Consider the following 11,793-nt stretch of genomic DNA (forward strand, 5'->3'; position numbering starts at 1 on the left):
GACGGGACAAGCTGAATAAGGTTATAGGTGAACAAAAAATCTAAAATGGGATTAGTGTCTTCTCTTTGCGGGTTCAGAGTGCTCGAATTTACATCAGGACCCGACACCCGACAAAATAAATATACTTCCATGCATGTGTTTAAGCGTATTCTACAATATGGTCTAGATAGACTAATTTAGAATTCGGCGGTCTGTAAACGGAACACTCATGACATTCTTTGAGATACATTTCGCATCACACCGCTTTGACATCAGGAAAATTTGGCAAGAAAAAATAGAAAATGCCGTTTTCAAAAAAAAAAAAAAACGCAACGCACATTCGCGTGCAACCATGTCTCGTTCATTTAGACAATATTGAGCTGATATGCCAGCAAGATAGCTGCCAAATCTTCGCATTTGTTGATAAGGCTGTGCACATTTATGTTGATCGAATTGATCTGCACCCTATGGCGCCATTTAGGTGGAAATATTTCTCTCTCCTCTCGCAGAGGGCGCCCCCAGCGACGAGTTCAAGTGTCCAGAGCAATTCGGTTACTACGCGGACGAGAACGACTGCAGCAAGTACTTCGTGTGCGTCTTCGGCGACGCCCTGCACGAAAGCTGCACGGGAGGCTTGTACTTCAGCGTCGAGCTGCAGACATGCGACTGGCCACGAAACGTCCAGTGCGCTGGAGGTGAGTGCCACCAGTTATATGCAGGCCTGCTCACAATGGGATCAGGGAGGAGCCGTACTCCCAAAAAACACTTGGGGGAATGCCGATCTCAAGTTCTCTGTTGGTATTCACACAGTGTTTCCGACGGCTATGCATATGGCACGGAACAGCGTTTGTTTTGAAACGTTCGTTAAGAAACATTGTTACGAAATGTCAAAGGTGATTTAGACTGAAATGGGAGTGAAAAGTTGCTGTGGTGAAAATTAAACAAAAAAGCACCACTGTACAGCACGCCAAATCACTATATCTTTTAACGAAACGAAAAAGTAAAGTTAGAGCCTTGGATTTATATCTAGCTGCTGTAGCACTGATTCCTCCCTGTTTTTATGGCTTCGATAATCAGATGAAACGAGGATGATGGTGTGCTTCCTACAATGAATTCTCAGCGCACAATTCATCAGATCTTTTACTATGTTATTTTTAAGGTCTATGAACTATTCACAGCGTGTTTAAAGGATATGATGGGAAGAAAAGACAAAAATCAAGAGGTTCAGTTCTACCGGCAAAGCTCCGTCAAGGAATGTTGTTTGTTCTGGACTTGTTGTCTAAACGTTTGTTAGCGCGCAGTGTGGCTTCTCATCGGCTATTTTCATTTTGACTGGCATTTTCAAAGAATACAATAATCATTCCTTCTCTCAACCGGTTAGGACTAAACGCTAAACGTAGTACCTTGGGAATAATTGATTTGCCGACACTACCTTGCTAAGTAACTCACGGAGCCGAGCGGAGCATGGCAGAACGCAGAGAAGAAAATCAGAATGATTGCTTGATATTTAATACAGAGAGAAAGTAACGTTGAGTATTCTGAAAATTGGACAGCAATTTACTTCATGTAACGAACTACTGGATGTTGTAAGTGAGCTCTTCTAGGTTGGGCTGTAGTGGCCCTAGATTTGAATTATAATAGTGTAATAATAGGGTGGAGGAAACGTCGAGTGATTATCAAATTGTGAGTAGTAATTTACCAGCATCTTACAGGAACAAAGTGTAAAACATGAATATTTTAATGATAATTACCAACTGGTTTGGATACTGGCACTAACAAAAAGGGCAGAGCTGAAAGTGAGCAACACGCAACCAGCTATGAGAAAGCCGATGCTGTTTGTAAGGTTGGAGGTAGAAAGAAAGCATTATGGTGCAGAGAACTAACGCCAGGTAAAGATAGCTTAGTGGGAATCATGGAGGATAAATGGGCATTGCAGGGCGTCTAAAGTGAAATAGTGAGCACCTATGAAGGAATGGATTACAAGAGAAGACAATAGTGGTTGGAGGTTGTTGACACCAGACGGCTGCAGCGGGCGTAGCAGGGCTCACCGTGCTAAAGGCTCCAGCCCTAGCCTAAACAAACCGCACATGGGGTTTGGACGCACGGCTCAGTTGCTCAGTTCTGCAACATGCAAACAATATCTGGGACTTTCGCTGATTTAACCAGCTTCTACGCTGTTATTCGCCGCAGCCTCCCGCAAGGCAACGACGACGCCAGCGCCGGCCAGGAAGGGGACGTTCAGTGGAAGCCAGCGCCGCAGCGGCACGCGCAAGACATCAGGGGGTCGCCAGATATCCGAAACGACCAGGCCGACGCGGTTCCGAGGCCGGCCCACTACAACGACGCTACGCACGACCACGACCACGTTCAGAACGACGACGACTCCTGCTCCGCCACCAGCCACTCGACGTCAGCCGACAGCGCCGCCTGAGTACCAGACGTTGTACGACGAAGACGACAGCAAAAACTCGGAAGAAGAGGAAGAGAGTGAGGAGGCCGATGATGACAACGGCTCGACCGAGGCACCAGAAGAGCATGAGACCTCCCAACCAGGTCTCGAAGACCCACGCAAGGGCGTGTCACCCAAAACGCCCCAGTCCAACAGTTACGATCCGCAGCAGCCACAGTATGACGAAGCGGTGCCACAGCTGGTAAACTCTGATGGTAAGATCCTTGGATCAGACGGGGGACGCCCTGACAAGTTCATCCCAAGCCCCGATAAGCAGCCCAATCAAAAGCAGCAAGACTCGTTGAGCGTTTTTGTTAAGCCCCTCTACCGAAACACTGGGGACCAGAAGGACAAGGAGTCGGACCAGGTCTTCAAGAGGGACCAGACGGCCATCTTGGCGGCTCCCAATCCGCATCTGGATGACGACGTTGTAATCCCTTCCGTGTACGGTGGCAACAGCGCTCGCGCGCCTTCCCTGGGCCAAGCGGATGGGCGAAAGGATGTCGTACTGGTCACTTACCCACGAGACCAGAGCAGATATCAGTACTCCAATGGCGCTAGTAGCTATAGCGACGAGGAGAATGAGTTCCGAGCCTTCCTACAGGATCATCAGCGCCAGCAGCTTCCGGGTGCCCAGCCGGACGTACAGCGTGTACTGAGCGACTCCAGTGTGCGGCCCTCGAGCAGAGGGCGGAACAGGGACGCTCGTTACTATCCCAGGACACAGCCGCAGCAACAGCAGACACTTGTGTCCCAGATACCGCCGCCGTCCCTTGTCACTGTGCAGAGAGCCCAGCTGCCAGTGACGCAGACTTACGCATACGAGAACTCGGCCACCCAGAGGGCCACACAGGCTCCCACTAGGGTGCCAACGTACCCTTCTTACCAGGACTATGACCACAACTACTCACTGCAGTCGGAGTACGCGTACCCTGATGAAGAGGAGCCATACCCAACAACTACTACTCCTCGGCCGACGAGGCGAGTCAAGTACCGGACCACGACCACCACCACTACGACGACGACGACGACGACAACCCCGAGGTACGCTTGCACATTCCATGCGGGGCGATAGAAGCGCTTATCATGGAAGTAATTTACATGTTTGATGGGTCATTCTGTTCGAAGCAGAACATTTCTCGGACGGAGGAGCAATCGGCTATGGCTGTTTGTAGCTTCTAACAAGTGTGCTGCTTGTATGCGCTTCATACAGGATACCTGGGAGCAGACAACACCGCGCTCAATGCACGTTTTCTTTTTCTCCTTTTTTTCTGTTCGCATGCATTCCGATCTTGTCTTGTATTTTCGCCATTTTCCTGTCTCGTGTGTCCCTCAAGAGCACTCGGCGTCGCGGGGCTAGCACAGTCCACCTTGTGACATATTAAATCTGTTTTCTGCACAATAGAAAACTGGGCCAGGTTGTTGGAGCTTTGGCATATTGATCAAAGGAAAAGGCCTGGACGAGGGAAAATTAGAAACAAAGAGCGCTTTATGTGGGCGTTTTTCTAGTCTTGTACCTTTTGCGCTGTCCTATTCAACTCCCCTTGCGCAAGGTGAGGACATCTATTCTTGAGAGAGTGGCGAAAAGCTCTTGATATGTCTTATGCTTTCAAGGTGGCAGCAACAACAGCGTCGGTGGTCACCCTCTTATTGTAGCTGGTCCTCGGCATTAAGAAGCAAAAAGCCTCACATACAGCGTCTCTATGCACGCTAGTACTTTTCACCTTGACAAAAAGCTTTCTCCTCCCAGTACACTGTGGTTTGACTAACAGAGGCCACTGCGCAGGCCGGTACCCACGCGACGGCCGCCGCCCAAGGGCTTCAGCCGTCCAGCTACGCGGCCGCCGGTACCGCCGACACCTGCTTCTCCTCCTGCCCGGCCGCGCAACCTGTACGCGACGCCCACGCCCCTGGAGACGGCTGGCCGCTGCGAGGCGCGCAAGTGCCGCCTTCCCGACTGCCATTGCGGGGGACCCGAGATTCCTGCCGACCTGCCACCGCACGAGACTCCGCAGGTGGGCGCCCCTTTCCTTCTTGGAGTGCCCATTGGGATCAATATTGTCAGTATCGTTTTATAGCGGGACACTGAAGGCTAGCTTCAGACGGCAAAAGGAGACATGAGTGAGGCAAAGAAATATTACTTTCGTCGATAGACTATCTGTAAACTAAACTCAATAATCTATCTATAGACGACGTACCGATAATCTACCATATCGTCTATTATACGCCACTTCATACAATTAGATACAAAGTGACAATGCGGAGCAGGCTTTTTTATTTAGTAACTAAACTGGTAGTCGAGCCGCAAAAGAGTTTATGCAGCGTCTGGAGGATCTACCTTTCTTTTCAAAACCACTGTGTGTCGCATGAGCACAATTAAAAGCCGGCTACGGCGGTGGCGTCCTTGGAACGAAAATCACGAGCATGCGTTGGCAGGTGATGTTTGCCCGATGACTGCAGGTTGGAGATGGTCATGACACCTGCCAATTGCCACCTACCAGAGGCATGCTCCTGAGGGTGACCGGACAGATAAACACAAACGTGAATATCGCGCAGAGTAGATTATGGCAATCTTCCACAATTAACTAATCAGTATAGTGCGAAATAATTAGAAGCTTGATTACAAGGGAATCCCAATTTAGTGACGCCGGTATTGGCGTGAGAAACCTACCGGCCAGCAGCCACGTATAGTGATCAGTTGGATAATTTAATACAAAACTATTAGAATCCAGCAAGGAGGCATCACCGGCGCCTCTCAAAAAATTCGAAAATGAAGAGCATATTTCTTGCAAGTGGTAGATGGCAGGTGGCATGGCCGGGCACTAGTTGGTTGGCCGTATAACGACTCAACGATCTACCAAGTAACGTAAAGTGATGTTTATCCAAACATGGCGTATAGCCATGACTCAGCCATTATGCACGCAGTATAACCCAGCAATTATTCAAGTAACGCAATGTAATTGCTTCATTTTCACGCGTAAGTAGTATTAAACATGTCTGGCGACTTTTTCTCCTGGCACGGTCGCAACCGCTGCCAGACCCCGTGCACTCACCGCATGAAATTGTTCTTCCTCCTGTGTGCGAGCAGCGTTTACACGTCCCGAGGCACGAGGGCAGTGATGTGTACCTCACCTTCTTCATTTCCTGAGGATACCCGCTTGATGACGATCAAAACGAAAAATACTAGCGCTTCTCAGCAACCTATTGCTAGTTCCAACCCCTTTAAACTCGATTTCTGCGACAACACCTGAACTCGAAGTGACCCTGCGAGAAGGGACACTCATAAGCTCAAATTTGAATAGAAGGACCGCAGTACCGCTTACAAAATATTACATTAATTTATTATTAGAGCTTAACTTATTCCATCATGGTGACGCTGTTCATTTACTCTATATTTCAAGCCCTAGGAGTATCCGGCTAAAAAAAAAAAGCCACTATCGACGCTAAGTTGTTCGGGAAGTCCATCCCGTTTCATCTTGAACCCACTCGCTACCATCACGTTCAAGTCTTCCTTTGTACCTCTCGGAGCGCTTATTAGGACAAGTAGAACACATATGAAGAGGACAGACGCTAGTCTTAAACTTCCGTTTAATAGAAATGCTTAGGTTACGTCTTGTCAAAGTGCTGGAAATTCCACATGCGCAGTGGGGATGCCATGCCTAATGTACGATATATATTTATTTCGATTGACTCCCAGACACTCTCAGTGCTGACAGTTTGGTCTTTTATCTATACAAAGGCTTCAAAATTTTCTAAATATATAACTCAAGAGATAATAAGGTAGGACTGGCTGGTTTCAGCACTCCATATGTGGGGCTATCTAAGAAACATAGTTATCGTCCACTGTGCATGTGTGATTTCCAGCATGTTCAGAAGACATATCCTATGTTTTTCCAATGCACGGCAGTTGAAGACTAGCATGTGTCGTCCTCATATGTGTTCTTCTTGTCCCTTGTGTCTTCATAAGCGCTAAGAAATATATCTTCAGCTGCTTTATAATTCGCCCAAGTTTCCGCCTTAATTTTACCTCTCGCCGCAGCGTTTGCCGGTCCTCTCCTAGCGCGCGTACCACAAGGAGTGCTTTCAGCCCCCTTGGATGCAAGGGGGACAAGCTCGGCGCTTCTTTCTTAGCGCTCAATTTCGCAGAGATTGGCGCCACAAGATGAACTGTGGCTGTGCAGGTGGTGCTGCTGACGTTCGACGACGCAGTGAACGACCTCAACTTTGACCACTACACCGAGATCTTCGACACGGGTCGCAAGAACCCCAACGGCTGCCCCATCCGCGGCACCTTCTATGTGTCGCATGAGTGGACCGATTACGGACAGGTGCAGACGCTCTACTCCAAGGGACACGAGCTGGCCTCGCACACGGTCACGTAAGTGTCATGGCACCACACTCTGGAAATTCATTCACTTGTTTCCCGCCTAGTACATGTTTTGTGCTGCGAAAATGAGATCTGCCGAGACGAGACGGCACAATAGAGCAGTGATGCAAAATATGAAGAAAAAATTGATTGAAAAGTGACCACCAAACGCTGAACAAAAAATGTGGCACGAATCATGTTGTCCAGTGATCTTTATTTCAGCCTTCATCATTATACACAGTGTTTCAGCGAACACATTTAAAAATTCCTAACGATAATGAACAAAAAATGAAAAGAAAACATTTCCAGGAATAAACTGTTACGTGCAGTGGAGACAGATGAGTCCAAAACTGTTCAACTTGTACAACTAGTTAACTGAAATTCACTAATTATGTTGCAAGACGAGGGTCTAGTTATACAATGCTTGTGAACTAAATTAGGCGCAACAGCAGTCTGCGGTCAGCGAGACCTGGCAGTATAGGCACTAGCCAATAGCCATGCGGCTGGAACGTAAGCTCGTTTTCTTAGCAATGTTTTCAGTTATCGCAGCTGGCTGGTGAACCACGATGTGGAGTTCGAAGCCGAGAGCAAGACGTTATAACATCAGTTTTAGAAACGAAAAAAGAAAACCTCTTTTTCTAAATCCTGGCAGTGCAAACAAATCCACCGTTTTTTTTCCCGTACTAAACTGAAACTAAGCGCAAGAGGAACGCGCGAATAAGTTCGAAACACACACGACGAGGCAGGCGAAGTGTGTAAACGCCGAGTCCTCATTATTTGCCACCTTGGCTGTCTATCCCTGTACTTATCTTTAATCCTCTTTTGTAAATATATATCCCCCAGTTACATTTTTGGTGGAAGTGCGGTGTATTGCAACAGCCGAGACGAAAATCCGTAGCGGCCTCATTCTGCCAAGTTTTTCGACCATGCTACTCGAAGGGATGCTGCACCTATCATCCCCTCGCTGATCATTACGCACCACATGACCCCGAGGAATTCTGCTGACCGGATGGTGTCGATGTGGATGATTGCTATACAGCGATGTACGAGTGAGTCAGCAAGCGCAGCAGGTGGGACTCTTTCTACCCTTATGCTAGCCATCGCGATCGCGCCGTACCTAAAGGGCACGGCGCAGGTGTAGTTCGAGACCCATGATGACGAGCTCACTTGTTGGGAGACCTACAAGCAGAAGCTCGGGGACCTGTTCGTCAAGCCGATCATCCAACAGCTTGCTGCACAGAAGGAGCTCGCGTGCGGCGCACAAACATACACGGAGTCGTAGGTTTCCTACATTGGGAACGTGTTTTCCCTAAGCCTGAGAGCCGACGGTTCGACGTTCGATACTGTTAAAGTGGGCGACGTCACTGAAGGCGTCGCGGATAATGCCTTAAACCCTCTTGTTTATAAAAACTGTGCCATCATTGAAGGCACTGTTCAGAAATGTCGCCGATTAAAACAAGCGAAGAGCCACCGCATCACCCAAGAGCCCACGCGGTTGCCGAATGTAACTGCGACATCGTCGTACCCCAATTCCCCAGTGGCTCACGCCGACATCTGACAGCTGTGACGACCAATTGTACCGTCGTTGCTAAAAGTTGCTACGCAGTTTGCTCCTTAGTCCTGTAGTGCAGCATTCATGGGGCATCTCAAAATTTCACTTGTACGAAAAGAAAAGGTCACTCACCATTATCTGTGTAGACCATCTTTTCCTTATGGTATAGATAACTTGCTCTAAACAAGGCTGAGAATCAAACCCTTTAGCCTGGTTACGTTCGGCAAAGAAGGTACATCCTGAACTGGAGGCCACGTCACATGTCGCTTATTCACCGGCAGCGGCCTACCAAACTACTTCAGACTGCCTAATTCAAGTTTTAGACTGACAAGAATCCTCCAATTTGGGTCTTGCAATCTATGCTATCCTCGCCACAACCCAGCCGAATGGAGAACATCTGACGGCTTTTTCTGCTCACGAGTTGGCCACATGTCTCGGCATTGCGAATCACTTCAACGCCAATCCCTACCGCCGTTATACGGATTCCGCCTCCTTCCGTCACTCTTCGCGGACCTCGGAATCACAATACTCCGGCCCCGACGCAGAGATCTCTGACCAATCGCTCGTCGTCACCCAACGCCGTCAATATCCGTCGCCCCAGTCTCGCCGACCGACGTCGTCTGCTCCGTAGATGTGATCCCACTGGGGAAACTAATGGCTGCGACGCCTTGAGGTGATGCCGCTCTAACGACTCGTCATGAAAACCCTCCTCTGACTCTCCACACCATAAGCAGATGTTCACTTCGATGGTGCGCCTGCCTCCGCCTTGATCGAGTGAGGAGCGCAGGTGTCAGTAATGTGTTCGAAACTTCGGGACTGCCTGCGCAAAATGCTCACGCAAGCCCACTCAGCATTCTTGTGTGGTCAATGGAGGAATATCTGCCGTCTATGGAATGCGTACTGCTCATGGGTCCGTCGCGGGACGATATACTTCCGTTTTATTTACCATCCTCATCCGTTGCCCTCAAGTCCTCGGATTTGACTTTCTTCACAGCCATGTGACTTCATTTATTGCGCCTCCAATGCTTTCAATGCATACCTACCTCTTGGCCAGAACACACTGGCCGCTTTCGGCGCCACCTGTATACTGCTTACCTTGCACACCTGTCAACTGAAGCTGAGTAACATGCATTTTCTTCTCTGTCCCTTACGGTGACAACGTCGTTCCTCCCATTAAGGACAACCTCTTTGCAAAAGATCCTGTTTTCAGCCCAAAGTCTTCAGTAGCATCAAAATCCTGCTCACGTTCCAGTTTTGAACTCTGCAGTTTATGTCAATTGCTTCCTAAGTTATGTCCCTGGTGACACGTTGATTAATTTACGAATGCTACATCACTCACCACGCACGTGTCGTCCTGTTCTAGTCACATTTTGTCTGCTGTAGTAGTCGCGGCAGCCGACGAGTACTCTAAAATTATAGCTCCCTACTTGCACACAACTCAAGCTTTAATCTACGACGTGTTTTGGAGTTTTTCGTCTTTAATTTTTGGTGCCGCCCTTTGGGGCGAACGTCCATTGTTAAGAATCATATAAACCCCAGAGACTCCTACAGTATTTATCAACGCCCTTACAGTCTTCAGTCGCGAACGGACCGCTATCCGGCGGGAAACAATGTCGATCGAGGACGTTGTGGTGCCGTCCTCAAACATTTGGGTCTCTTCGGCGATCTTAATTAAAAAGAACCGTACTTGGCACGTTTGCGGTGATTACTGTCCCCTTAAAAAAATCACGAAGCGGACGGCTATCTATTCCTCCGTATAGTCTGCTTTCACAGAGCCGAATATTTGTAGTGCATCAATCTTCGCTCCTCCTTTGGTAGATTGCTGCGGATGGCTTGGACCGCGAAAAAATAGACTTCATTGCACCTGACTATGTCTACTAGTGTAAAGTGATGCCTTTCGGCCTATGTAATGCGCTGGTCACTCGCGACCGGATGATGGGCTCTCTTTTTCAAGGATTCAAGTGGTCAACACGCCTGTGTTACCTTGATGACGTCATAGCATTTCGCCGCCATATGAAACACACCTTGAAAAAGCTTCAGCGGTCATGGCACTTTTTCGTGAAGCGTGGATCAACTCCTCAATGTACCAATTAGGGCGCCACCAGCTCACAATCGCTGCTGATTTCTTCGATGCGTCGGAAATGCGCCCTGACACAAATACAATTCGTGCGGTTAAATGTTTCCCTATTCCGCAATCTCCAAGGCTGCCGCAGCTATATTGGCATTTGTTTCAAATTCCGTCGCGTCGACCAAACTTTCGCAGTTATAGCCCGCGTTCCATTAACAGACGTCCTGAAGAAGTCCCTCCTTTTAGCGGGGCCCAACCCATATAGGTTTTTCAACGCTCATACCCGTCCTCACCACACTATCTCTTTCCGCTCGTTTTGACCCGTCAGCCTCAACACCGAAGCGGCTGAACACGGGATCGGTGCTGTGTTAGTCCAGCGGCAGCGGGGCAACGATCGTGTCCTTGCATATGTCAGCCAGCTTCGTTCGACCGCCGAGCGCAATTACTCCATCATTGAACGTGAATGCATGGCACTGGATTCAGCAATAGCCAAATTCCACACTTACATCTTCAGACATCCTCTCTCCATCGTAGCCGGCCAGCACGCCCTTTGCTGACTATCTTCCCTCAAAGACCCCACGAGACGTCTTGATCATTGGACCCTGTGCCTACAGCCGCCTACAACTTCGCGTCCAAGTCCGGCCCCCTCCACCATGGTTCTTATCTCGTCACTCTACGGATCCACCTGACTCGAGTGACAACCTTCTCTCTTCACCATTTCCCATTTGCTCAACATCGCTACCGAACAGCAACGCGATCCTTCTTTACACCCGATCATATAAAACCTGGCTACTGGCCCTTTTACTTCGTACTGTTTTCTTTTTTTTTTTTGTTATTAATGAGGGAATTGTATACAGACGCAATCTCCACCCTGAGAGAGCTGACCTGCAACTTGTGCCCCAGCCTCAGCGCTCGGCTACGTTGTTAGACCTGCCAATCAGACATCTCGGTGTGGCTAAGAGAGGTCCACGCGCGCCGGCGTTCATTTTGGACATGACTATACCGCCCATTCCATCACTGTGTCGCCTCGTGCGACGTGCGTAAACGCAAGAATAAAAACGTTCATGCTTCGTGCTAGTTATTGCAGCGTATTAACATACCTACCATTCCTTTCTATCGTGTAGGTATTGAACTTGGCCATTTTTCTGATGACCCGATCAGGCAATAAGTGGATTGCTATGGTCGCTGATTATGCCATGGGTTACACCAATATCGGTACATCGCCAACGAGTTGCGGTATAGTTGTTGCGGCAACACTATACCGCAACACAGGAAATAACAAGAAGAATACGATTGGGATGGGCCGCATTTGGCAAGCACTCGCAGATTACGACTAGCAGCTTACCAGTATCGCTCAAGAGGAAAGTATACAACAGTTG

The 11,793-nt window shown here is 48.7% G+C and overlaps 1 protein-coding gene across 1 annotated transcript in view; it reads left to right on the forward strand.

Moving 5' to 3' along the window:
* Positions 1–11,793, forward strand: part of Cda5 (Chitin deacetylase-like 5) — a 212,279-nt gene that overhangs the window by 193,453 nt on the left and 7,033 nt on the right. The window contains exons 2-5 of the mRNA XM_084580600.1: positions 489–674; positions 2,170–3,472; positions 4,215–4,443; positions 6,610–6,806. Of these exons, the coding sequence (XP_084436726.1) occupies positions 489–674; positions 2,170–3,472; positions 4,215–4,443; positions 6,610–6,806 (1,915 nt within the window). The remainder of the gene's footprint in view (positions 1–488; positions 675–2,169; positions 3,473–4,214; positions 4,444–6,609; positions 6,807–11,793) is intronic.

This window comes from Amblyomma maculatum, chromosome 10 (assembly GCF_055883805.1).
Source record: "Amblyomma maculatum isolate TAMU_Amacu chromosome 10, ASM5588380v1, whole genome shotgun sequence".
NCBI lineage: Eukaryota > Metazoa > Arthropoda > Arachnida > Ixodida > Ixodidae > Amblyomma > Amblyomma maculatum.